The following is a 25,929-nucleotide window of genomic DNA, read 5'->3' on the forward strand; positions in this document are numbered from 1 at the left end:
TCACAGAAACGGTGTCATTTTGGCATATGGTAAGCATGGACAAATGGACTCGGAATGTGTGTTTGTGTGATGAGAGTATAGGGATAACATCTATTTGAAATGAATAAAATTAAAATATGAAAAGTACAAACGCGATTACACTTCGCATAGAATGTTGTCCTGTTCCGTTTGTTGCATCGAAAGAAAGATTGGTTTATGGAAAGGAAGGATTTATAATGCTATGCATGCTTTTACAAAGATCGTCCATCAGTTGACAAATCTCCCTGAAGAGTTGATATACGTGCTAATGTTGTTTCGACATTTGAAAACTTCGTAATAGTGCTCGCCTTATGTGTAACGTTTCATTTGGAAAGTTTACACCAAATCAATATCAGCTTTCCCTTTAAACTGCCACTTTGTGTTCCGGCTTGCGAGCATCCATTTTATGGCAACGATTTACTTAAATTAACTTCCAATAAAGTGCTTCCTGAGGCATTTTCTTATGCCAGTCTTGGAACAACTCAGGAATCATCGCCTTAGTCCCCACCATGGTGGGCGCTGGTGAAAACTTTTTATGATCGCCATCAACGTCGTTGGTAACAGCTGGAGTTGTGGAAGTTTTCCATGGGAGGATCGGCAGGGGTTTAATGAATGATCTGTTTAAATTATCATTTGAACTGCTGATGTCCAAATACACTTTGGTAAGTACTAACATAACCTAATATTTTGATGTGTATGGGAGGTATCTTATAATAAGACTTATAATTTTATTTTTATTTTTGAGCAATTTTCCTTTCCACAACTTCCGTAAACATACGGTTGTCTTTTTCAGCATTCATTTTTTTTCAGTTGCATGTAGCTGATAGGAAGTACCCACGCTACAATAAGGATTTCACAATGTTAATGTTGCAATGTCCATGCACAATATCGTTAAAAAATATATTTAGAACAAACTACACACATTTGGGTAAAACGATACATTGAATACGTCCTTTATATTTGAAAGATTTTCTCGTTGCCCTTTTAAATTTGCTTAACATCCCGCGGATGAAAAATTAGGCTGCGTACCCCTAATTGTAGCCTTTTCCAGCCCGCATCCACATTGTTTTACTTGTGTGCGCACAGTATACCTACACACAAGCGCGAATGAATCGAAGGATAACGGAATGCTACGATGGGCGGCAGTAAGTCGCCAGAGAGAGGTTCTTTATAACAACCCTATAAAGAAGAGCGTCTTTACTATGAGTATAGCGACCAAAAAGGCTCAATTTTGTACAATGGGTATGGATTGAAAAAAATACATACAAGTTAAATAAACAACTTCATTACATGTTTCATAAATTTGATAATAATACATTTGGTAAAATTCCAAATGGAGCCCCCCCCAGCCGAAATCGCTGTCGTAGCTACACCATTTGTGAGCGGATGTACCTAAAAGGTATGCAATGGGTGAAACAAATGCTGTTGTGTGAACCGTTTGAATTGAATGTCTCGTTAAATTAAAGATTGTGATTATACTGAAAAGGATGTACAACATGAACTCCCTCATGCATTACTTCCATGATTTTATGAAAATTCGGCTACGCAATCAACCTAGGGATGCGGTATGAGGGGAGCCCACGGGCCCGCCTTATTTCACAAATTTATAACAAACTCCCTTTTTCGGTAGACCTAGCGCATTGGTTTATGCTGTCCATCTTGCCTAGTGTAACCGATTAGTTCAAAACATTACAGCTTCTAACGGCAATTCAACGGTGCAAATATTCAAACTGAATTGATGTGCCACCTATTGCTTAACTTTCAGGCGCAAACGTGGAAACAATGACGACGATGCGGCGACTAGGGGGCCTCATTTGGGATTTTACCATACATTTTAATCTCACAGAGGAGAGAGATTCAAACGAATGGCGGTAATGGTATGTATGGGGGAAGCACGTAGAATGTTCATCGTATTTTGTTGAATTTCCACTTCCTCGGGGGGAGATCCCGCTGCCTACAGTGAAGTCGCTGTTGTGTGTAGAGTTAGTGTGAGAAACGCAAAACAGCATCTACAAAGGCTGAAGCGTTGCAAAACGCTCGAATGTTTTCATGCCATCTGACAGGTTGTTTTTGGGTCGGCGAGTAAAAATCGATTTTTCAAACCAATTTGTAAACAATCGGTGCGTGTGATTCACATAAGATAAAGTAAAGACGAAATTGGTAAGTACGGTTGGAAATTGTCGTAATATAGAGTGTTCTCCATACTCCATACAAAGTTATCTATGTTTTACTTATGTTACTTAGAGCAACATCAATTTAATACTACAGAAGAAAGAAATCAATGTATGATTAGACGATTTTACTTTTCTGACCAAGTAGCGATGCATGTAGATGTCGCTTGAAAACTCAACGTAGATTTATTGCCTTATTTACAGTGCACGAAAATGCAGCTTGGATCACGGAAGGCCGCTGAAGGGGCCCCTGGCTATCAAGCCATATCGGGCGGTGGGAAACCTCTCAACTGAACACATTTCAGCTCGTTACCATTTGCTTAGCGACGCAAATACCCGACCGGATTAGAAAAGGGTACCGCGCACTACTGGGAGGTGCTTAAGAAGCTTTGAATCGATTTCTACTGCGACATTACCTACAGAAAAGTATTCGTTTGTGTATAGACAATCAATCAGGTGTAACGGGAGGACCGAACCCTCGTTCGGGACTTGTTAAAGGGGCACGTGAACAGCGAATCTACGATGGTGCACGTGGCATCGTGCCTGTACACGCGGGGAGATGGATCCCACAGTCGGGAGGAACACGTGTGCCTAGCAGCATTGAAGCAGCAAAATACAGTGAAGTGGTAGTTCAATGCTAGTTCGGTTACTAGCAACGATCATTCGATGGTAAATCGGGCGAGGACAGAGTAGTTAGTATACTTTCGCAACGTCAACGTGTAGAGAAGCAACTTTTTACTTTGCACTTATCAGAAGGAGAGCCAAAGTAGTGATACCTTGAATGTTTCCGGTAAAGCTACCATTTCATCAAAGTATTTCATCAAGTTGTGGTCACAGCAATTTCAAGGACAGTGGTGAAAGTGTTATTGGCCGATATCGACAGAGAATTGATATAAGATATACTGTCCAGTGAACTACCGTAGTATGAACAACCATACATTGAGTGATGAAAATCGTAACCAGATTCAAAATCTACTCGACCACCTATACCCATTAAAGCTGGAACCCAACCATGAATCTCATGCAGTGGCAGATGTACCGAGCATTGTTCTCACAGACTTATCATCTAACGACGTTGAATCTCTTAAAAATGGATTGCGTTTAGCTAACCAGCGATCCGTTGATAAACAGGTTGATGATCAGCGTATTGGCAACGACGCTACGGGGATTAAAGGCAGTTCTTGCACGTGTGATACAAACGAGAAACATTTAGAAAACAACAACACGTGCTCAAAAACAATATTTTTACAGGTCCCTAGCACCAAGTTGAAGCACAGTGGAACGCTCGCATTTCATGTGCGTGATAGGTATTGTAGTGAAGCTCGACCCCCGTAAAGTGTGTTAGTGGACTGTTTCTGGGTAGATCGGCAAGAAGGTACTCTAATCACCAAAGATATCTGCTTCATGTTTTCATGCCATTTCTCTAACAATCACGGCCAACCACGGTGTCGAACAAGAGAGCGTAACAGACTTAGGAGGAAAGCAAGTTCTTATATATTCTGTCCGGTGCACGGAAAGCATGGTTTCAAGTATGGATGTAGAATCAAGCAAGCAAAGCTGTGATAATCATGTCATATTGTCGCAAAGCGCCGTTAGTCAGAAATCAATCGATTTGGATCTCTCGATTAAATCCCCCACGTCACCAACGGCGGCTCACTGTACGATCTTGGAGCAAGCAGCGGGTGCTTCTTTAGTTTCATCTCCACCGCCTGTGTCGTCAACCACCGTAATTACCTCTACGATCGTTGCGGTGAGTCCAGTGGGAAGCAACGCTAGCACCACGAAGAACAATGCAAACGATACGGATCTGGCCAAGAAGGCTATGAAATTAGATCTGGTAGATGCAACCACGACCGGTAATTTGCGAACGAACTGGAATCCGGTTGCTTCGATCAGCACGGCCTCTTCGAGTACAAGTGTAAATGCCAGTGCCGCTAGCACCGCCACCCATTCCTCGACATCCACGTCAGCTGTAACGACGACTACAGCGATCATCATGAAGCACCATCATCACAAGTTGAAGGAGCGCACGTTCAGCGATGAAGTTGGTTCGCCGAAATCGCCTGCATCGACAACAGGTATTATATTTAGTCCATGTCCTGGGTGGGATAAATAGTGAACGAGCTAACTGGTTGCTTTTTCTTCCTTTTACTATACGGCTGCATGCCCTCCAGGTGGAGTGGGCATTGATCGTTCTGCACTTGTGCTAACCCACCAAAATTCACTAACGCTGCAAGTAGAAGTAGTCGACGATCGCAAAGCACTAAGGGATGCACTCTACCAAGGTATTTTCCATCGTCATCGCCGTACGATATTTGCCGTTGGTAGCTTTCTGCGTATGCTGAAAAGCCGCAACTCATCGTACAACACGATTCGCAGCTCATCTGAAGGTGAGGATGACACCCGTTAGCTAGATGGAGTACTCGTGTTGACTATTTAAGTTACTACCCAGCTTAAGGAGAAGGTTTCATAGGTAGCCCACCGCCATAGACATGAAGTTTTTTTTTTTTAACCACACTAGCGTGTAACATTCCCAAGAAGATGTTTTTACTTAAAACGGGTTCGAACTCGAATGCTGAATGTAAATCCTTTGGAGATGTTTGTGTTCGATAGACGGAAATCAGAAGTACTTACCGTTTAAGTTTCATCTATATTATTTATCTGATATCGTATGTTTGAAATGGAGTAAAATAAGTTATAAGCGACAAGCGAAACACATCACTGGAAGTTACTGAACCATACTAAAGTGTAAACATGGTTTATTTCGAGCGAAGCTACAGAAATGTATCTAGAGTCCATTTTAAAAAGTCTTCTAGGTTAAAGGATCCGTTACTAAAGATTTTTGAATGAGTTACACAAAACGATGTCAAAAATGAAAAAAAAAAATTTCGCTCGGCGTCATCAAAGAGGTATTCCCCAATTAATTAAGACTTGATCGAGTCTTAAATTTTCGCGTAAACTTTTTGTTTCAGGTTTTGAAATACACAACTTTCACGTTCAACGATAGAATGATTTGAGGCCTTTACACGTTTTGTTTTTGTTTTTATTGCAATTGCCTTCATCTTAATACAACAATGTTATGTTCATGCTACTACAATATAAAGTATTTTAAGTACTGTGCAAAGTAAGATCACAGTTTCAAACGATAGCCCGAAACTAGACACTGGACCTTTTAAAAAAATTACCTTGGCTGATCCGAGACCCGAATAGCAAGCCAATTTTGAACAACTTTCTCCACGACCAACAGTATATAAAAAACTGATATCCTTAGCAAAACTCGTTCTAGGTAAATTTAGTACATCACTTAACGGCGTCGATGTTTTTCAAGCTTAACAATATCTTCCCTTGGCATGTTATCCATATGTTAGCCTTTTACTTACTGAATGTGGCATTACACTAAAAGAAAGAAAACAACATCGCAAAATTTACTGCCAATGCAAAACAATCCACTTTTCTTGAGGGGGGTTAACAAGTTCGGTCTGAATTAAATACATCGTACTATCAGGTGGAAGCTTAAATAAAGGTATTGATAGTGTTGAGCATCTACACAGGATAAAATAAACCATTCCCAAGGAGGGTAGCAAGGAGCTTTTGATGTTGCAATGCAACAGAACAGTATTTGTATGTATGACGAAACTCCCTGTAGCTAAAGTAAAGTATGCTCGATGGCATATGTTTATAATACAGCTTCAGGTGAACTAAAACCCACCTCATATCTCTGCAGTACAGAATATCAACAGCGTAATAAATAGTGGAGAATTTAACATCTAAAGCCAGGGGAAAACTAAACCAAATCCTAGGTATAACGGTGGACACAAAATAAAGCTTGCGCGACCAACTTCGCGTACGTTGCTTATGAAAGACTCAAACATAACGAAATAAGATGAAAATATTATTCCCCTATTGAAGTTGTTTTATAACGAAATAACTAACAATTAGATCGAACGTGAAATAACAATTTTGCTGAAATGAAATGAACCAACCAAATATATAAATTAGTTGTTAAATTAGAGGATGCCGTATTGTTGATAAGAAAAGTTTATACGAACCGAAAACTAGTGAAAAAGTGTAAAAACAGTGATTTATGTTTTTTGCGCATAGTGTACACGCGTCACATTCACATTGATGTTGATCTAGGCTTAGGCACTACTCGTTAATAGAAAAGCGGAATTTAAATTAAACGAACCCTTTACACTTTCGTTCAGACAAGGTCTTGCCTTACATCTGCAGTGGTGTGTAATCAACGATCTAATCGATTCAGTAATTTATCTCCAACCTGCAAGACTCTAAATTCAGGACTAAAGTGCTCGTACTCTATGTGCATGGGTTCATGATTAGCATTTCACCCCTATGAATTGAAAAAGCGTGCATAAGCACAGAAGCTAGGACCATTCCTATAAACACAACTTAGCATAGAATTTATACACAAACGAGACAACCAAACTGTTGCACTTCGATTGCAGAGTTCGGGTAAAATCGATCGAATGAAAAACCGATCGAACGAACTTTAAATAATCAACATTGTGACGACATGCATTCGGTATATTCTATTCAATGATACACTATGAAACTATTTAGTTGGAATAAAGAAAGCCTGAAACCTTCAAACTAAGAACCCCATCTGTGACCTGTTTATTTTTTGCGTGCTATCGTTGAATTATTTTGTGCACCGCGGAAAAAAACGATTCAGAACAGATGGAACACGTGTTCGTGGTAGTGGAATTTTATTTCATTCTAGTAACCTTGGTGATCATGCACGGTAGTAACAAACCTGGTTATTGTCATACTTTGGTTTCATTTGACAGTTTTCAAACAAATCAAAGAAATTTAGTAGTGGTGAGCCAAAGGACTCATGAGTTGGATTTAAATCAACCCGATTCATCGCTCGGGAGGGTGTGGGAAGAGGGTGGTGGTTTTCCACCCTGTTTACAGAACTCTATTTTCCGTTAATTATAGGTTTAATTCTACTACTACGTCAAAAACATCGTCTCCGTGCGGACGGTACTTTAAATAGCAGCAATGTTTTAAGCTATTCAACAACGTGAAAGAAGAATTTTGCTTTAAATTTGCTTTCGAACTAGCAGTATTCAAAACGATGAGACGATAGAAATTCGAATTTCACCTGTGTATCCGTAGACGAATTCAGTATTCTTTCGGATTCGGATGGAGCTTCAGAAAGGCGGAGTCTAAGTACATTGCTGAATCCAGTACGGTGTTCCCATCATTAGCACCGAGTCCCGTGAAGTCGAAATCTCGAAAAACAACAGTCAGTCGTAAACAAAATATTCGACGTGATGTTTCGTTTCGCGTGAGCGATGTTTTTCGATCTTACCCGGCACGCGGTTCACGAATAACGCAGAATGTATATTAACTTGATAAGACGCACCGGCGCGAGTAGAATTCTTTCCAAACATTTTGTGAAACATTCGCTCCGACAACTGTCCAGTGCAGATGGAAAATCGTGCGTCGGGAGTCGTCACAGTATTACGAAAAGATTTCGTAATCGAGAGCTGCTGATACCTGGTACCGGCAATCAATGGGTCGGTGGAACCACTGCGCGGTACGCGAGTAGTAAAAGTACCACCAGCGATGTGGCAAACGAGGAGAAAGTTGCGAAACAGTCCAAGCTTAAGCTGCAATCCACGGATGTGAAGCGTTTGCTCGGTTTTGCGAAATCCGAACGATGGAACATTGCAGGTCAGGAATTGAGTGATGCCGAAATCGGACGCGATAAGTGTTCGGAAGACGACGTCTAATTAACGGGAGTTTCGTTTTTTTCCTTCCAGGCGGTGTTGGTTGTTTGATCATTTCCTCCGTGATCACAATGTCCGTCCCGTTCGGGCTCGGGAAGATCCTCGATATCATCTATTCCAGCTCGGCCGAAACGGGAATGGCAAAGGAGAAGTTGGATCAGTTTTGCCTGATTTTGGGTGGCATATTCCTGCTCGGCGGGATAGCCAACTTCGGGCGAGTCTACCTTTTCAGTAATGCCTGTATGCATTGGCCGGATAACAAGCGAAAATTGTACCACCTCACACTGAAACACACCGCATTGTTTGCGTTTTCTCAATCGTTTTAGCGCTACGAATAACGAAAGATATTCGCGCCAAAGTGTACAGCTCCATGCTGAACCAGGAAGCCGGTTGGTTCGACCGAAAGGGCACCGGGGAGCTGGTGAATCGCCTCTCGTCCGACACGTACCTGGTGGGAAACTCGCTGAGCATGAACCTCTCCGATGGACTGCGATCGACGGCGATGATAATGGCCGGCACTGGGATGATGATCTACACCTCGCCCCATCTGGCGCTGGTCGGGATGTGTATCGTGCCTTGCGTGGCGGGCGGTGCGGTAGTGTACGGCCGGTACGTACGCAACATCACCCGAGAGCTGATGGACAAGTATGCCGACATTATGAAGATCGGTGAGGAGCGTCTGGGCAACGTTAAGACGGTGAAGGTATTCTGCAAGGAACGGTTCGAGAAGCAACTGTTCTCCGAACAGCTGATCGACGCACTTAACATTGGCTACCGGGAGACGAAAGCGCGGGCTTCGTTTTACGGAATGGTAATTCAGAAAAAAGCCTCCACTCCTTTCGATTCGTAATTGATACATTGTTCCTTTCGTTCCACCTTAGACGGGCCTTTCGGGGAACATTATCATTCTCTCGGTGCTCTATTACGGTGGTACAATGGTGAACAATTCGGAAATGACAATCGGAGCTCTCACATCGTTTATTCTGTACGCCGGTTACACTGCCATCTCGATAGGAGGCCTAAGCAATTTCTACACCGAACTAAACAAGGGTGTCGGATCGGCGAGCCGTTTGTGGGAGATTATAGACCGGAAGTATACGATCCCGATCGATGGTAAGTTTTGAGGTAAAATTCTTATAAACATGGCTGTACTTGCCTTGCCATTTACATTTGTCGTCACAGCAAATACGTTCTTTAACGTTTTCTTTCCTTTACATGTTTGTTCACCAAACCTTTTAGAAGAAAATTTTGTTTTCAAATGATTAATCTTACTTATTATATCTCTAATGTTGTTTCTAATACTTAAAGCTCCACAGATTAATTTTAGGTAACCAATAATGTTTCTTTGTACGTCAGTTTTATTGCATGAAATTAAATGGCATTACCTAATACCAGTTGTGATGTAATATAGACTTGATCAGGAACGAAAAAAAGTGTAGAATATTAATGGAGTTTTGGAGTTCAATGCAATTTTCTGTCTATCACCTTATTCTTCTTATTTTGTTTGGAAAAATATTGATTTTGTTTTTCATTAATTAGTTTCTTTCCCAATAAAAATTGTGGTTTTCTCTCATCGTTTCAAATTAGTTTCATTGTTTGTCTTGAATATAATGATAAAAAGGTCCTGTGAGCAACAATTATTCATTCCAACCTATTTAATGTACTTTAATTCATTTTAATTTCAGGTGGAATCGAGCTGTCTAAACCTCCAGCGGGACAGATTCATTTTCGTGATGTGGTGTTCCACTACCCTTCCCGGCCGGACGCTGCCATTTTGAACGGTGTTAATTTATCCATTGAACCGGGCACCTCAACCGCGGTCGTCGGTCGCAGCGGTTCCGGAAAATCCACTATCGCTTCGCTAATGTTGAGGTACACAAGTGCACGTTCTCAAGCTACGATATACGAAAGAGAGTTAATTATTACGATTCACTTTCACAGGCTATACGATCCCGCAGGAGGTTCGGTGTTACTCGATGGAGTTGACTTGCGGGACATGAACCCGTCTTCCCTTCGTCGTTACATTGGTGCCGTGAATCAAGTAAGATGCGTTTCGCCAGAAGCTGTATTTTTTACGAAGTACACACTAACACTAATTTTCCACAGGAACCGGTCCTGTTCAGTGGCACCATCCGTGAGAACATCCTGTACGGGTTGAACATGGGTGAGAAAATTTCCGAGAGCGACTTCGAGCGCGTGGTTCGGGAGGCGCACGTGGACGAGTTCGTGCGGAACTTCCCGGACGGCCTGAACACGCTCGTTGGGCAACGGGGTGTCATGCTAAGCGGTGGCCAGAAGCAGCGCGTTGCGATCGCCCGTGCTATCATTAGGGTATGTACAAATGAATGCAGTTTTATTAACTCATTTTCTTATTCGATCATTCGTTTATCTTCCTTCCCCCTCTGGGTAACAAAAGAACCCTAAAATCCTTATCCTGGACGAAGCGACCAGTGCGCTGGATGCCGTATCGGAGGAGCTGATTCAGAGTGCGCTCGAGCGGTTAACGCAAAACCGGACCGTTCTTACGATCGCACACCGGCTTAGCACCATCCGGAATGCGACCAATATTGCCGTACTGCAGGACGGTCGAATTGTCGAGCACGGAAACTACGACCGACTAATGGCGACCGAGGGAGGCATCTTCCGGGAGCTGGTGCAACGGCAGACGTTTAGCTCCACGGCCGTCAGCTAGGGGATCGACAAAATGGGTAGCTTTCGTGCGTGTGTCCTAGGGCACCGAAAGCGCTCGAGGTATTTTCCGTTTGATCGTCGCTTTACTTCAGTGAAGCCTTTTTGTTATTGCTTGTTTTTTATAGACAATTTTTTCTTAGGCACAGGATGTATTTTAGCGGGTGGAAATGGATTGTACAATGAAACACTCTGATTGAAACTGGCTCATTCTTTCCAAGGTATTTCCGAAAAATCTTATCAATGATTTAGTTTTGTAGCAAGAAAGGTACACGGGTACATGATTTAAATTAAAAAATAAGTTTATTCGTAATATATTTTCGTCCACCTCTTCTTGAGCTTAATCGTGAAAACCTTCCACCGAATGTGTGCTCCAGCGTTCAGTCGATTCGACATAGATTTCCTTCACTACGCTTCGAGGCGACACAAGGAGAACCTTGGTAAAAGTAAAACAGGCAAAGGGAGATACAAACAAGGATGTAAAAACAGTGGTTTAAACAAACATCTAACGTCTTAAACATGTAAAGTACAAGCACACATACACCTTTTCTTCCGCCCACTACACCCATCTACGCAGTTTAATTGGGATCAAGCTTAACGGGCGGTTTAACACAATGGAGAAGAATCGATTCCCCCGTTCCCGGTTTGCGCTCAGGAGAATCGCTGGGAACAATAGCCGTTTCGCGCAATAGCTCCGAGAGCCGATGGATGAGATTTTACGATAGTTTGCAACCAGTACAGTACTAATATCCGCGGTTGCGGGACGCCGTCCTCCTTACAGCTAATGGTTTTGTGTTTTCGTTATTTTCCACGCCCCACGATTGTTTTATCTTTCTAGCTTACGCCTACGAACAGTGCTCTAGCTTGAGCTGCCGCCGTAGGATTTTGCCCGATGCGTTCTTCGGAATACTGTCCAAGAAAGTGACGCCCCCTTCGAGCCGTTTGTACGCGGCCACCTTCCCTGCGATGAACTCCTTCAGTGCGTCCTCCGTGACGTTGGTACCCTTCTTCGGTACGATGAACGCACGCGGAACCTCACCGGACACGGGATGTGGTGTGCCGACGACGGCCGCATCCGCCACGGACGGGTGCGATCGGAGCAACTCCTCCAGCTCGGCCGGTGGCACCTGGAAACCCTTCACCTTGATCAGCTCCTTCAGCCGGTCGGTGATGTAGAACTGCAGGTTGTCGTCGTAATGCGCGATGTCGCCGGTACGCAACCAGCCACCCTCGATGATCATCTCGTCGGTGGCCTTGCGGTTATTGTGGTAGCCCTTCATGACCTGCGGGCCGCGCACCAGCAGCTCACCGGACTGGTTCGGACCGAGCGCGGTATTGGTCGGATCGTTCAGGTCGACGATCTTCGCCTGGGTGCGCGGACAGGGCGAACCGACGGAGGCGTAGTTACGTGAACCGAGCGCTCCCACCATCACGACCGGGGCCGTCTCCGTCAGTCCGTAGCCCTGGATGAACTCGACGTGCGGTGCCCGAGCAGTGAAGCGTTCCGCGTCCGGCGTACCCATCGGTGCCGCCCCGGAGAACACGTTCCGGATTGGGTCGGTGTGCTTCGGTTTGACACCGTCGTGATGGCCGAGGAAGATGACTGCAAAGGAGAAAGAGGAGAAATGCCATCAATCTAATCGTGTGAGTTGAAAGATTTCAATTATCTACAAAATAACACATAACGCGTTTGTCCCTAGTTTACAATATAGCGTCTTAATTGGAGGAGGTTGGACTATTTCATATATTTCTTCTGAACTAACGATTGATCTAACATACTGTAATTAAAAAAAACTGAATGACTCATTTAAAACAAAAATTAAAAGAAAACGATTTTTTAAGCATCGTTCCAAAAACATAGGAGATGCAATTGGAAAAAAGTAACCACGCTTCAAAATATAGCAATATGACGCGTCGAGGGCGAATCCCTACCGAGACCGGACCCTCCACTGTACGAAAAATTTAATTTTTCAAATGGACTTCAATTAGAAAATTGATTCACTATATCGAACGTTTGTGTTGGTTCTCCTTTTTGCCTTAAATGTTTGTTTGTTCGGAAACACCTAAACTAACGACGCAAGCCATCGACTACCGAAAACAAACTTCTTTAAATGTGAGATCAGTTACTTTTCCGATACTGAGGAGAACTAATTTTTAGGAGAAGTAATTTTCCGACATTTCCTCTAAGAATATGTGGCTGTTAACAAAATGGAATTATATTTCTAAAGTCGATCGCGTGTTTTGGTAGCGTGCAGGAAAATCCCTCCAGAACTTGGTTGGTTCTTGTTTTACATATCTGTTCGTTCACACATGTTATACCAAATTGACGTTGGTATTTCTTTCCTCGTATGGGAATGTCCATAAGGAGTTTTAGCCACAAAAACTTTGAGAGATTCTTCTATTTAATAATATTTAACTGGTGAAGTTACTTTGAAACTTATCCAATAGTTGGCAATACTTCTCCTTAAAAGATCGCTCAAGAAAATATTCGACTTGAGGTGCCCGATAAGAACTTGACACAAATGATCATCATCGTATCAATGATTTACAAAATTTGCCCAATTTTTCCTCCGCAAAAAGACAAATTCTGATAGGTGAATTTGGGTTTATCAACTCCTCATAATGTAAAAAAAAACTCTGCAGAACAGAAATGAGAACTTCTTTGCAATCGTTTTAAAAAACAAAAACTACACTTACTGATCGGTGGTACGAGATGCAGCACCGAGCCCTTGTGCTCGGCAAGCGCATTGAGGAACGTGTCGGGCCGGAAGTTGGGCAGCGTTACCAGCTTGCAGCCCTTCTGGAGCTTCGAGAGCATCGTTACCGTCAGTCCGTAGATGTGGAAGAACGGCAACACACACGGCAGCACATCCTGGTAGGTGTCGGTCGTCGGCAGGACCACCATGCCGTTGCCGGCCTTCACCGCGAGCATCTCGCTGTTCGACACTATGTTGACGTGCGTCAGCTCGACCCCCTTCGGCATGCCGGTCGTACCGGACGAGTACGGCAGGAAGACGATATCGTCCGGCGTACGATCATGCTGCTGCAGCTCGCTGTAGTGAATACCTGCGGAGGGAAGGATCGTTAGCTCGTTCGACGGTTGAACGTTGGATGTTATTGCAGAGTTTCGAACCTTTCGGATTGGACAGCTCGGCGAAATCGATCGCACCGGCCGGTAGGCTTTCGTCGTTCGTATTCCGGATGCAGACGATGGGTATGTTTCGCTTCGCGTGCTGCGTGGCCTCTTTTAATACTGCATAGTTGGACGCCAGCCCGATCAGGATCTTTGCATCGCTGTCCACGAGTTGGCGAGAGATTTCCTCTGTTTCAGGAGGAAGGGAAAGGCATTTAGATTAAAATCACATTCTCCCCATTTTATATTTAATTCCTTATAGGTCCCTTGACCTCCCACGAATGCGCGCCCGATAAACCTGGAGTCGTTTTTGGACTTTCCCTGACTCATGTAGTCTTAAATGATAAAATAACATCGATTCGCAATTGAAGTGATTGATAAGGTGATAAATAAATGCCCGCAGCATTGCCCTATCCAAGGAACTGGTAGCCGAGGTGTTTTAAGCCATCAAATCAAGTGCAATATTAATACCGGTTTAACGAAGCGAAAAACATATCGGAGGAAAAGGTTCGTTTTACACCCTTCCGCGATTTACCCCGGTAGGAACAGGAGAGGCATGACATGGCAATGTTCAAAGACACACGGATAGCAGGAAGTTCCTTTGGAACTGCTCCCCCGTCTTCGTTGCCGATAACGAAAAGGGGTGAATTAGGTGATTGATAAGATGACCAAGAGCGCACATGACTAAGCTGGCGCCCGGGCTCGATGGGAAAATAGGGAGCACCGATTATCAACGGCCCGGTGCGGGTGATGACAGGGCTTAAAATGGTTTCCTGGACTTTTGGGGGAGGGGCGATAACGAACTGTCAATTGACAAAATCCCCGCGTATTCTTCAAAGCTCAACTCATTATTACGACCCCATTTTGGGGAATTAACAATGTCATCTATCTTGAGGGAATTGATGCTCGCACCGCCCTCCTTCCTTTGTAAATCATCGTCCATCAAAGTCCTTACGAGACAGAGAATTTCGAATCACGTACCACCGGTGTAGATAGGGTTGATCGTCGTCACCACCAGACCGGCCTCGATAGCACCTAACGTGGCCAGCGGAAACTCTGGAATGTTGGGCAGACAGAGCGCGAGCGTGCTGCCGGTGGTGAGGTTCAGCTTCCGCTGCAATCGGACCGCCAGGGCCGCACAGTGGTCCCGCAGCGTGCCGTAGGTGTAACTTCGTCCGGTGATGCCGCAAACCTGCACGGGGAGGGTGGTAAAAAAGGGTCATATTTAGTACCGTGTGACTCGCTTGAGCAGTATGAACTTCTCAGAAGATTATGGATTATTTTGAAAATCTCGACCATAGCGTGTTTGTTATTTAAGTACTTTCTTGACTATCTTTCCATATACTGGATGCGTGACGAATTTTTGTAATTGTTCCTTATCTTTGCGTCACAATTTTAAGGAAAGGCTGTTCTGTTTGGTATCAAAAAGAATTTCAAGGATTCATAAACTGCAAGCGGAATCGGTTGGAAACTCTCTGTTTATTTTGCGCCGGAGGAACTGACAGGGATCTATTCAGTTAGTAAATGTGTCGGAACGATTAGTTTACAAGGTTTACAGGCCAAGGGTTTACCCTTAAACTTCGGGAAAGACATGCTTAACCTGTTTAGGACATCGTTAAATCTCGGTGCCAAATGGATGAACTCCGATAGGGTATTTTTGAACTTCATTGGACAGTTCAAAATTGCTACGTCTAGTACTTTTTCCGATAACTAAACGTTAACCTTTGCAGTACAAATTTATCTTAATACTATACCTCTAAAGAAGAAAAAAAAATGTTTAAATTTCAAACATTCTTTTCGCGCCCTGTGTAGTATATTCACGTTTTTGTCATCTCTTAACGATTGATGTTGATATAAGAATAGCTTTTAAACGTGCCGATTATTGTAAACCACGCGATCTGCCGGAACTCATTATGAAATAGCTAAGCACTACCTATTTGTTGCCTAGTCCGACGGCAACCGAGATCACTGTTTACAACTACAATCTTCTGACTGTTCGCCGTAGGGCAAGTGTTATCACCAAAGTCTGGTCGAAAATATAGCACTCACTTTCTCATTTACGCAAATTCAATGTTCCGGTTTCGGTGATAAGCACCCGGAGAAGGCAAATAAATCCCCCGAGTTCATCGAATGGCAAATCCGGTGGAAAGTTCTCGCGGTCCATCGTCTCGTCCGGACGCGTGATGTTTCCAGTTCAATCGGGTTCCCTCGGTGGAGGGAAAGAAACCAATCGCGTCGTCCGATTGATTGGGAGCAACGGCGAGCAAAGCTCGTCCAAAAAAGGCCATCGATCGTTTAACCCACCGTTCAAGCCGGTTCGAACCGGTTTTTCCGTGGTTGGTTGGCGAGGTGGTGTTTGATAACGGACCCCAAAAAGGCATCCCGATACAATGGGACCGGCGTTCGGTACCGAGGATGCGAGCGAAGTGGTGCTATCAGCGCAGTCTGTATAATTTACTTCAGATAACATCGTGCCACCGGTCAGTGGAGAGGGAAGTGCGCCACGCTTCGCACTTTGCACCGGCATAATCACGGTCACCGGCGGACACGGACACGATGATGAGAGATAACAAGGAGCGCATCGGCTGGTGCAGGATCGCTTCCTTTCGCGGACAGGTCAGCAAACCGGCGACAGGGGGGGTATCTTCCAGCCGGCACTTGGCACGGCGGGCGCAAATAAATTATCTCGTAAAACAATTGGTTAACCACTTGACAGGGCGGACCGGGCAGTGTGTGTGATAGGACCACGACTACTACCCCTCCGGTCAGAGATTGCTGTAGACTTTGAACCATACGGCCGTGGTCGGTCCAAGCGTGTATGAACTATTTATAAACCTTTTTTTTCATATTGTTTTCTTAATTGTTGTCCGCGTGTGCTAGCGATACTGGGATGTTGTGTTGCACTTGCTTTGCGATGCCACTTACCACGGCCGTCTTGTTGGTCCACTGGCTGAACTGGTCCCACATGTAGTGGTCGAGCGTGACGTGCGGCACCGGGATGTTGTTGTCGTACAGCGAGTTCTGCTCGAACCCATTCTCGGGCGGGAAGATGGTGTCCTCCAGGTATTTCACCTGCCGCCGGGTGCTCAGCAGCCGGACGCCCCGTTGGGCCCAGTACCGCTGGACGTGACGTGCCGTCGTTGCGCCGGTGGCCACCGGTCCCAAGCCCAACTGGGCCAACCGTGCTAGGGACAGTCCGCGCATCATTCTAGTTTCGTTTGTTAATGTTTGTGGTCCACCCTAACAAAATGGTTGGACGATGTTTTGGACAAATTTACAACGCCTTTACAAGAGTGTGCTTTTGGAAGCGTTTGTTTGCGATGGGATGATATGTACACAGGTCGGTTTGTTATAACTCAAAATCTTGCCAAATCACTGGGCAAACTGTTGCTATCAGCAATCAAGCGTTTTATCCGTCTATTTGTCACCGTCAGGAGATAGTAATTTGTACTCTTAGGTTGTTGCTTCAGTTCTTGATATGTGGCCTAAAAATAAAAGAAAAAGGAAAATTAATAACATTTGTTAGTAATTCATTAAAAAACGGACAATTTATAGAATTACACAATGTTTCAGAACGAAGACATCGTTACAAAGTTGAACGGACAACTTTAAAATCCATTTCAAGCTTGTCCCGTAAAAGTGTGTGATATTGTTTCATAAAGGTACAGGAGTATTTTAGCCTCTTAAATGAATGCAATGGACATATTTACATCGACAAGAAACTAAATTTACTCAAAATTATATAAAATTGTGTTTATTTCCAAACAAGTGATGTTCTTTAGTTATTAAACAAAAATGCGATAATTTGGTCAACGTTTAATGAATATCATTTGCTAGTATAACCAAACAAAACGACACCGATCAAAGGTCAAAAAAAGAAGCAAAATCTTCAACTTTGTCTAGAGTTGTTGTTTCTATTTGCATGTCACAGTTGCCACTTTTGTTGAAGCAAATTGATCAAAACTTTATCATAGCATTTTATTAGATGTTTCTTTAGTTTATGATGTTTTAAATAAACAAAAAAAGCTCAATATGTGATAAAGATGACGAATATATTGCCCGTGCAGTAATTATGGGACAGCAGGAACGCAGTTTGCTTTTCCGTGCAAATGAGAGAGTCAGAAAAAAACCCCTTCAAAACGAAATTTAACTGGGTTTGTCGAACTGGAACGTAATAACATTGACGCAATAGCATGACGATAAAAAGGGTGGTTTGCACGTGTTTTTGCTTTTAGTAAGCATCTTTTAAGAGCAATTTCAAGAGTTAAATTAAAGTCTCTGATATGCATACATCCTTTAGACCTGTTTTAGTTTTATCAGCAAATGGACGTTAATTGCACACACCAGAACGTAGATATTTTACGAGTAAAAAGAATGAAATATGTTGTAAGCACATTGTTACAGCGGAAAGAAATCTCTGCAGTCGGCAGGTGGATTGTTCTTTTACGACGCTTTTTAACTATTGATGGGCACAACATTTAATAGCCCTCACGTGACTGCTCCACTCGGTTGCACGCTTTTCCGGAAGTGTTGTTTCGAGCGGGGTCAATGTGCATACAGGGTGTGCATGCAAAAATCATCGAATGAATCCCGTCGAAAGCGTTGCTAAAAAGCACGAACGCTCTTTCCCACTCGTATACAAACAGTTCAAATCACGGTTTGGGCCATTGGAGTGGAAATCATCCGTTCTTGTTTTTTATTTTTTTTTTTTGCAACGGGGCAGCCTGACGGTGGACGCTTTCCTCCTCGGGGATCTAAATTTAGTAACCACCACCGTGTTTACAAACAAACACTTTCAATTATTCAACCGAAACACGCTCCTTGCGACGCTCGGCTGCGGGGATAACAACCATTTTCTCAACCATAGACACACACACACACACACATACACAGAGGTCCATGTGCCCGTATATTCTGGCCATCCGAATCCCTTGTGGACAGCGTGCCGAAAGAAAGTGTTGCTGAGGGAAAACCGGACGGCAAACTCCTGAAAGACATGAAAAACACACACACCGTAAGCACATGGACCGAAATCAGGTCAAGAAGTTGGGCGCATTTTCTTCTCGCAATGGCAAACCTTCCCTTTGGCCACGCTTTGCTTGCTTTCCTTCCCCTCTTGGTGCCCAGTTTCGGGGAGGCTTTTTATTTCATCTAGCAAGAAGATTTTCCTCAGCATAAGAAGAGGTAGAACCAAGGAGCAGGCTGTGGCTTTCTGGGGCAGCGTGGAAAGTATTTTTACACAAAACCCAAGCTTTGAAACGGACCAGTGTTTCAGTGTTTGTGTGCCCGTGTTGCATCCACTTCCGGCCCTTATCACCACGAAGCAACATCCTCCAGGAACCGCTTTGGGATGGTTTTGCCTTCGGAAAACGGCTTTCTTCGGCGAGGAAAGTTCTGGCCGACCTTCGGTGGGAACTTTGGAATTGAACTTTCAATGTCGCACCGTACTCGTATTGAAAACAATTGTCCTGTGGCCGCAGGGTCCCGCCGTCGGTCCGCATGGCCGGAGGATGGGGTATGCTGGTGTTTGCTAAAAACTGTTTACCATGGCTTGGCGTGTCGTTGGCATCCTTCCTTTGCATTTGCGCTTCGGACCATGCGGTACTCATTTGTTTCACATGCAAGCCGCGGAAAATGAGGGCGAGGGTCGATGGAGTCGCCTCCTGCCATGTTGCCGTCGCGGAACGGCATGAGGGACGGGCCTTCCGTCCAACGGGCAACATAATGCGGGATGTCGGTGGACATAGGGGCATGGAAATGAATGTTTGAATTTTTAAAAACAACACCTGCAGGGAACGTTGTTCCAGTTCCCTTCCTGCCGACCCCCCCTTCCCTCCCCACTGCATCCCCTTTCCCCAGCCAGTCGTGAGGCCCATATTATGCCAATCTCATTTGCGCTGATGATGTTTACCGTAACTTGATGGTCTTCGCGGTGGCTAAAGGAAGCACACAATCAAAAAAAAAAAGGAAGCATCAAATGAGTCAGAGACAAACAGCTCCCCCAGCATCGGTGAGTGTGTGTGTGTGTGTGTGTGTGTGTGTGTGTGTGTGTGTGTGTGTGTGTGGAAAAGCTCATCCCCAGTTCCTGTTGTGTGGCATTTTGTTTACCACACAACCTGCTAATCCCTTTTGGTGAGCCTCGAAGCCATTTTCCCGGATCGGAGATCGCGCTTCGGGAAGCATTTAGGCCGGCGAAGCGGGCAAACAAGTGATTGCGCTTACAATTGACGCTGGCTCCTTTAATTTCCTGCCCAAAACGCGCCTTAGGCAGTGGCGAGGGAATGGATGGAAGAAAGTCCCATCAAAGGATGGGATTTTGTTTTCCGTTGCAAATGGCAGGGTTTTCATTTTAATTTTCCCCTAGGCCACCACCGGAAGGCCGAAGGTGCACAAGATGGTTTCCACTTTCCCTCCCACCAACCACCTGCTCCAGGGAAACGAACGGACGAACCAAAGGAAATGCGGGAAAATATTAAAAACGTATCAGTCTTCTCCGATGGCGAACGTTATGCAAATGATTACGTGCAATCTTTCGCACACATAGTTCCGCCAGCGTTCTTTCCGTGTTGAAAATAACGAAAAATGAAAATAATATTTAAAAAAAATACCCAGGGAAACATGTTTTCTCGACGGAAGATCCTGGTCCTGGTCGGGGATGCTTCCCGGAAACGTTGCTCCATCCCACTCCTCCGCCTTCGACGCCGGGGGACACATTTTTAAGCATCTCATTTCGAGCCGTCAAGTGGCCACTTTTTTCGTCGCCTTCGTTCGTGCCGAGACCGTCCGGCGATCGTCGCCCACTCGAGTGTCCACTCGAACGCACACTTCGAAGCCTGAAGCTTCTTCAAATCATGACCAAACACAAAGCGCGTCAAGTGCCCGTCAAGCGGGCGCAACAGGCGCCTCACCAAAGCAAACCCCTTCCTGTGGCCCTGTGTTCCTTTACCTTCCGCCCGAAGGCATCAAAGGATTCGCTGCATGAATAATGGCCAACGGAGGGGACAAATGAAAAAAAAAAAAAAACTCTCTCCTTTAATTACCTCACATCTACATCCAATTATGGGACGGCGCGAGAGATGCGGCCTGGTTTCCCTTTTTTTTGTGTCATCTTGGAGACTCTTTTCTGTAATTTCCATTAGCTTTTTCTCGGTTTTGCTGCTCCCCCCTTTGAACACTCAACTTCTCCTCGATCGTGCCCAGATCGTCCTTCGGTGGTTCGTTTCCCGCCGTTTGTTTCCACATCGTAAATTTGTTGGAGGAAATGCCTATCCTTTTCCCGCTTTTCTGTTCGCGTGCTTTCGCCAACCACCGGAAGTCATGGGCCACGTTACCGCGCGCACGTGCTTAATCGACCGGAGTGAGTGGATAGTTTTTGACGTCCCACCGACCGGTTCGGTTAGAAGGACTCTTCCCAGTGTCTTGTCACTTTTGTTTTTCATCCCCCCTCCCAGGGGGGAAACTTACTTTTACAAACATTTATTGGCTTCACCGCTGCAAAACATAAAATAATTAGAATAACTCACGATAGAACTACCTGCGCCTAGTTTATGTAACGTGCACCTTAAATGGTTATCACTCACGAGACGGCTCGGTACATATTTTGTTCGTGTGTGTTGTGCAGTTTAATTAGCGCAATGCCGGTCATTACATGTACACAGCTTTACATGGAAGGTTGAAGCGACATGTTCATGATTTCGCATTATATAAGCAGCCAACGACGTTCCTAGTTAGACTCCAATGCCTTTCACGCAGTAGGCGGTCATTAAACCTACAGAAACACATACCCTGACTACGAGTAATCAAACGACACAGAAATTCGAAAGAGTGAAATAGAAAAATTTAACGTATTGCAAAAAAAAAGTTCATTTCAGAGAGGATTCCAAAAGTTGCATATACTGAAAATGATTTTAACTAAACCTTTAACCAGTTACAAACAAAAATTACCAGAATAACTAACTTTAATGTAAACAGTGAAAACTAGAAGTAGATTTTCGTAAATAGTAGGATTATAACCTATCCACATTATTTAATTCTTATTTTTATCCATAACAATATGCTTTGATTAATGATTCGAAATATAGTTTCAGAACACGATCATATGGCTTTACCTTTGCTGTATTTTTAATAACTATAGTGTTCACTCATTAATTGACAATTTTTATAATTTCTGTTGTTAGATCAGAACACTGTTCATTCTTCTTTATGTAATCGCATATTAAATATTACTTAGAGCATAAAATGTGTTTTGTTCAAACTTCAAAACACTTCTTCAAAACTTTCTTTTTATTTGTTTGGAAGTGATATTGATCCAATTTTATACAATTTTGTAAATAAAGTGCTGATAATATTTTCAGTTTACCCATTCGTTTCCTTTCAAAGAGTATTTAAATACAATGAACAGTGAAGAAGACTAACAGTACTTTGATAATCAAATGGCAAATGTAATGGCTTGGTAATTTTATACTGAAAAATTAGGAATGTAATTTACCAAAATAACAAAAATGCAGAGTATCAACCATATAGAGAGGCGTACAAAATCATCTTTTCGCAAACCATTATTCGCACAGGCGTTTGCGTGTGTGTGTGCGCGCGTAAAAAACAATCCAACGTTGGATTAAATTGAATTGCTTGTTCTTCCCTGGTAGTCCGATAGACGACCAAAGTCCAGATCACAAAATAATAACTTCCTGCATCAATATTCCCCGCCGCCTCTCAGTCCGAGCAATGGCCTCTCCCCCTTCACGCCCCATCGATCGTCCCACCTGTCTGCCCGATTTTTCAACGCTAGCCGGTTCCACTTGATGGCACCGGCCTCCCTGCTAACCCTATCGGGCCACGGTGTGCCCCTTATCACGCCAGCCCGATCATCTTGTATAGGCCACTCGACTTTGCAATCGAATTAGATAAGAAGGCGGCCCCGCAGTGCGTTCAACACCCGCATGAAAGTACTACTTCGACCTACCAGTCGCTGTTTCCCACCTTTATGGCCGCAGTCTTGCCGGGTGAGTTTTGGTGCGTGTGCGTGAATGGCCATGCATGGGGCCTTCTGGAAGAAGTGGACTGAATGCGCCGAAAAACTAGTTCGAGCTTATCAGGCAGCGTTTGGAGCCCGGTGGTTGTAAATGAGTGAAATTCCCTCTTCTTCCCGACGAGCTTATCATTGGTGCGGGAATTGGTTTGTACAAACCGTACGAACTGGCCCTTTTCCAGGAAATACTGCGAAATGGAAGAAGAATTGGGCATACTTGGCCGACGACTTTTAAACGGTGGTTCGGTTGTTGAGATCGTTGGTGTACGCTAACGCTATTTCTTATGTGAACAAATGAATTTTCATCTTAAATACTATCAAAGAGGATGAAAGCAAAACTTATTAGTGTACCAAAGTTTAAAGGTTTAGTTGATCGATGCAAACCATAAAACTCAACCTATTACCCAAAGACGATCATCTGTTCCTTTCAGATGATTTAAAGTAAAAAATAATACATTGGCAAGTAAATTCATTTATAGTTCAAATTGTGCACTTTTTATCAAAAATTTGAAATTCTTATTTCAAAAAGTACACAGTACTCTTTCTTTTCAGATCGGATTTGAGGATCACATTCTTATAATGTAATGAAATGAAATCTGCATCTTCTGTAAATCCCGTACCAGTTCAATTTCTTTAAATTTTTCAATTTTAATGATACAAATTGTCCCACAAAAAAACTATTTAAAACGGTGGCTGATCAGCAGTATTATTTTTTTATGTAGGAAAATTTAATTAAAAGTTGAGCTTAAATTTGGTTGCAAACTATAATCCATAAACACGAGGTATTCCACTTGTTCGGCTATGGTATCAGCATTTACATGCCTTCAAAAATACATGCCAACAAATTAATGGGTGACATCACAGATATCATCGTCTGCTTAATCTTCGGTAAAACAAATTTCTCAAGCAATAATTCTTGTGCGCAGCATCGGACTGAAATTTCTCGGTAGCCATATCTTTCGCTGTGCAAACGCTGCGTGTCGGTCGGTGGGTGATGAAGGCGACAACCAGCAATTGGTACCAACCAAATCCGGTTCGATTCGACACAGTTTTCGTCTGCGCCGGTTCTGTCCCCAGCGGGCCCGTCGGAGCAAATCATATATTCCCGACGTTATGTGAATTTCTCCCTCAGTTCGGGTGGAGAAGGGGTGTGGTGTGGCAGGGATGAAACCATAAACACAGCCAATCACACCAACAACACAGACTCGCGAGTCTCGCGAACGAACGAAACAGCGGAGATCAAAGTCCGACTCTCGTCACATTTTTTTTTGGTTTTTCTTTTTATCCCCACACACTGCTCGCGATCGTGTGGACTTGTGTGACGATCGTGTCAGTGTGCTAGTGCTGGTGGCCTTTGGAGGCCTATTGCTAATTTTATGGTAGTTTTTTTTATGTTGGTTCTGCGTCTCCATTACCTGTCGGCCGACTGTTTTTTTTACAGATCGCGTGCCATGGACATGGGAAAAATATTATTATTCTGACACGACATCTACAAGTTGTCATTCTTTGGATGGTAAATAAAAAGCTTTAAAGGTAGGAAATAATTAACATCGAAACCAGGAGGCGAAACTAAACCTCCTCATAGAACAGGAAGAGCCAAGAAGCCGTACTAAAGAACCACTTCGTATAGTCCACGGTCATCGCACCGGTCATTGACAGGTTCCGTCTCGAGAGAACGATCCACGGAAGAACGGACATAAGAAAACGGGTTCAGCCGTTTTGTTGCACCGGTGTACAAGTTTCTTGCATCTGTTTCTACCCGTTTTATACCCCTCTTATCCCTTCTTTGCTTCTTTGCACCGATCCATAAGGGTTTGACGTTGACCTTCGGGAGGTCTGGTAGGTATTCTTTAGGCGCAACCTTCGTTGCTACAGGAGGAAAGTGAAAACTCCTCGCGTTGCTGACGGCCTTGGATTATCCATTGCACTCATGCTCGGCTCGCTCGCTCCCGTTTTCGTTGCTTGTCGCATCGTTTTTCTTTTTCTATCGGGGGATGAAAGTTATTTTTAGCGGCGAATGATTTGTGTAGCAAGCATCTTATCCCGTTTGTTTTGTTTCTTTTGCTCTAGAACCAACTGAAGCATGTGCATGATCCCGTCGTCCCTCAACATTTCATGCTGATTGTGTGGTTTTCGCCCGGGACCGTATCAGCGAAGCGCAACACAGAAGACGTGCAAAATTCAACGATCTCAGCGCAACGGCAGATCGCAATATGCGCAGGATGCGCTTTCTCGGCGGGATATCCATATTTTTTTCCTCGCACTCAACGCTGCGCCCGTTGGCCTAGGTCGTGTTTTTGTGCATTCGCCAAATGTCGGCCATCGCTCCCGGTTCTTTTCGTCCCGTGGCCGATAACATTGCAATAGGGTAGGCGTCGAACGTATAAACAGAACATAAATCTCTAGACAGAAACGTGTGCGGAATATATACGAGCTACCACCGGCTTCATTACGCTGCGCAAACGATCGTAGTAATTGTGTTCTCCAGGTGTTCTCCGTACCTTTGGCGTAGCGTTCGTAGATCCGCTCCGTTTCGGAAGATAATTTGCAGTTTCCAGCCGTAAGCCTACTACACGGTGCTATCACAAATGGGTTGCGTTGGTCTTACACGACAGTAACAGCCAGTAATAAAATGGGTCAGTAAATGCGCAACGAAAACACGAGCCCGGGAACGCACCGGTAGACACAACAGAGGTCGGAACGGAAGGGTACAACGCGCACAAACCGGAGGGAACCGCGAACCGTCGAATCGATCACTTGCAGGTCTGTCAGCGAACTGACTGGTCGGCTTGCGCCGACACTGCGTAAATATAAGGTAATGGACCGCCGGCGATAATGCTGTGCCGCTCCGTTGCCCGCCAGAAGCGATCCGTGTGCCCTCTCGCTTGGGCAATCTGCTAACGCACACATTGGGACGGCGTCCGCTTTTGAAACGAACACGATCAACGAGAAGATGCGATGGAGATGGGATTTTTTACACGCCGTCTTGCGATGCTCAGTTCACGTTCTTACGCGCCATTTCACATACAGCCGTTAGCACTGCATACCATCGTCTGGGCCATGATCTACGGCTATTGTGCCGGTGATTCGTTGTTTGAGCAAACTCGCTCATCTGTTGCTCCGATTCCCTCGTCTTAT

General features: G+C 44.2%; 3 protein-coding genes across 4 annotated transcripts; 2 read left to right on the plus strand and 1 right to left on the minus strand.

The window, feature by feature from the left end:
• The first annotated feature begins 3,708 nt into the window (after positions 1–3,708).
• LOC131272481 (uncharacterized) lies at positions 3,709–5,243 on the plus strand. Of its 2 annotated transcripts, none has more exons than XM_058274224.1 (2): positions 3,709–4,267; positions 4,364–5,243. In XM_058274224.1, the coding sequence occupies exons 1-2, from the start codon at positions 3,709–3,711 to the stop codon at positions 4,597–4,599; spliced, it is 795 nt and encodes a 264-aa protein (XP_058130207.1). In that variant the 3' UTR covers positions 4,600–5,243. The 2 variants fall into 2 exon arrangements, with proteins under 2 accessions (XP_058130207.1, XP_058130208.1); XM_058274225.1 differs by having other exon boundaries at positions 4,430–5,243.
• A 2,254-nt stretch (positions 5,244–7,497) lies between these two features.
• On the plus strand, positions 7,498–10,826 carry LOC131271746 (ATP-binding cassette sub-family B member 10, mitochondrial). Its single transcript, XM_058273269.1, has 8 exons — positions 7,498–7,886; positions 7,976–8,182; positions 8,269–8,753; positions 8,824–9,055; positions 9,628–9,814; positions 9,884–9,983; positions 10,049–10,273; positions 10,359–10,826. Exons 1-8 carry the CDS (start codon positions 7,550–7,552, stop codon positions 10,632–10,634), a joined length of 2,049 nt encoding a protein of 682 aa, XP_058129252.1. The 5' UTR covers positions 7,498–7,549; the 3' UTR covers positions 10,635–10,826.
• A 91-nt stretch (positions 10,827–10,917) lies between these two features.
• LOC131261304 (uncharacterized) lies at positions 10,918–25,555 on the minus strand. The gene is made up of 6 exons (XM_058263306.1): positions 25,293–25,555; positions 16,689–17,248; positions 14,745–14,955; positions 13,764–13,952; positions 13,328–13,696; positions 10,918–12,233 (listed from the first exon to the last, which is right to left on the minus strand). The coding sequence occupies exons 2-6, from the start codon at positions 16,968–16,970 to the stop codon at positions 11,476–11,478; spliced, it is 1,809 nt and encodes a 602-aa protein (XP_058119289.1). The 5' UTR covers positions 16,971–17,248; positions 25,293–25,555; the 3' UTR covers positions 10,918–11,475.
• Positions 25,556–25,929: the final 374 nt, after the last annotated feature.

Source organism: Anopheles coustani, chromosome 3 (assembly GCF_943734705.1).
Source record: "Anopheles coustani chromosome 3, idAnoCousDA_361_x.2, whole genome shotgun sequence".
NCBI lineage: Eukaryota > Metazoa > Arthropoda > Insecta > Diptera > Culicidae > Anopheles > Anopheles coustani.

Excerpts from the sequence above, each read along its gene's own strand:
- LOC131272481 (XM_058274224.1), top strand. The coding sequence starts at position 3,709 with ATGGTTTCAAGTATGGATGTAGAATCAAGCAAGCAAAGCTGTGATAAT. Across the intron at positions 4,268-4,363 it reads ATCGCCTGCATCGACAACAG|GTGGAGTGGGCATTGATCGT; the intron begins GTATTATATTTA and ends CATGCCCTCCAG.
- LOC131271746 (XM_058273269.1), top strand. The coding sequence starts at position 7,550 with ATGTATATTAACTTGATAAGACGCACCGGCGCGAGTAGAATTCTTTCC. Across the intron at positions 9,056-9,627 it reads GTATACGATCCCGATCGATG|GTGGAATCGAGCTGTCTAAA; the intron begins GTAAGTTTTGAG and ends TTTTAATTTCAG. Across the intron at positions 9,984-10,048 it reads ACATTGGTGCCGTGAATCAA|GAACCGGTCCTGTTCAGTGG; the intron begins GTAAGATGCGTT and ends AATTTTCCACAG.
- LOC131261304 (XM_058263306.1), bottom strand. The coding sequence starts at position 16,970 with ATGATGCGCGGACTGTCCCTAGCACGGTTGGCCCAGTTGGGCTTGGGA. Across the intron at positions 14,956-16,688 it reads GGACCAACAAGACGGCCGTG|GTTTGCGGCATCACCGGACG; the intron begins GTAAGTGGCATC and ends CTCCCCGTGCAG. Across the intron at positions 12,234-13,327 it reads GCATCTCGTACCACCGATCA|TCATCTTCCTCGGCCATCAC; the intron begins GTAAGTGTAGTT and ends TCTCCTTTGCAG.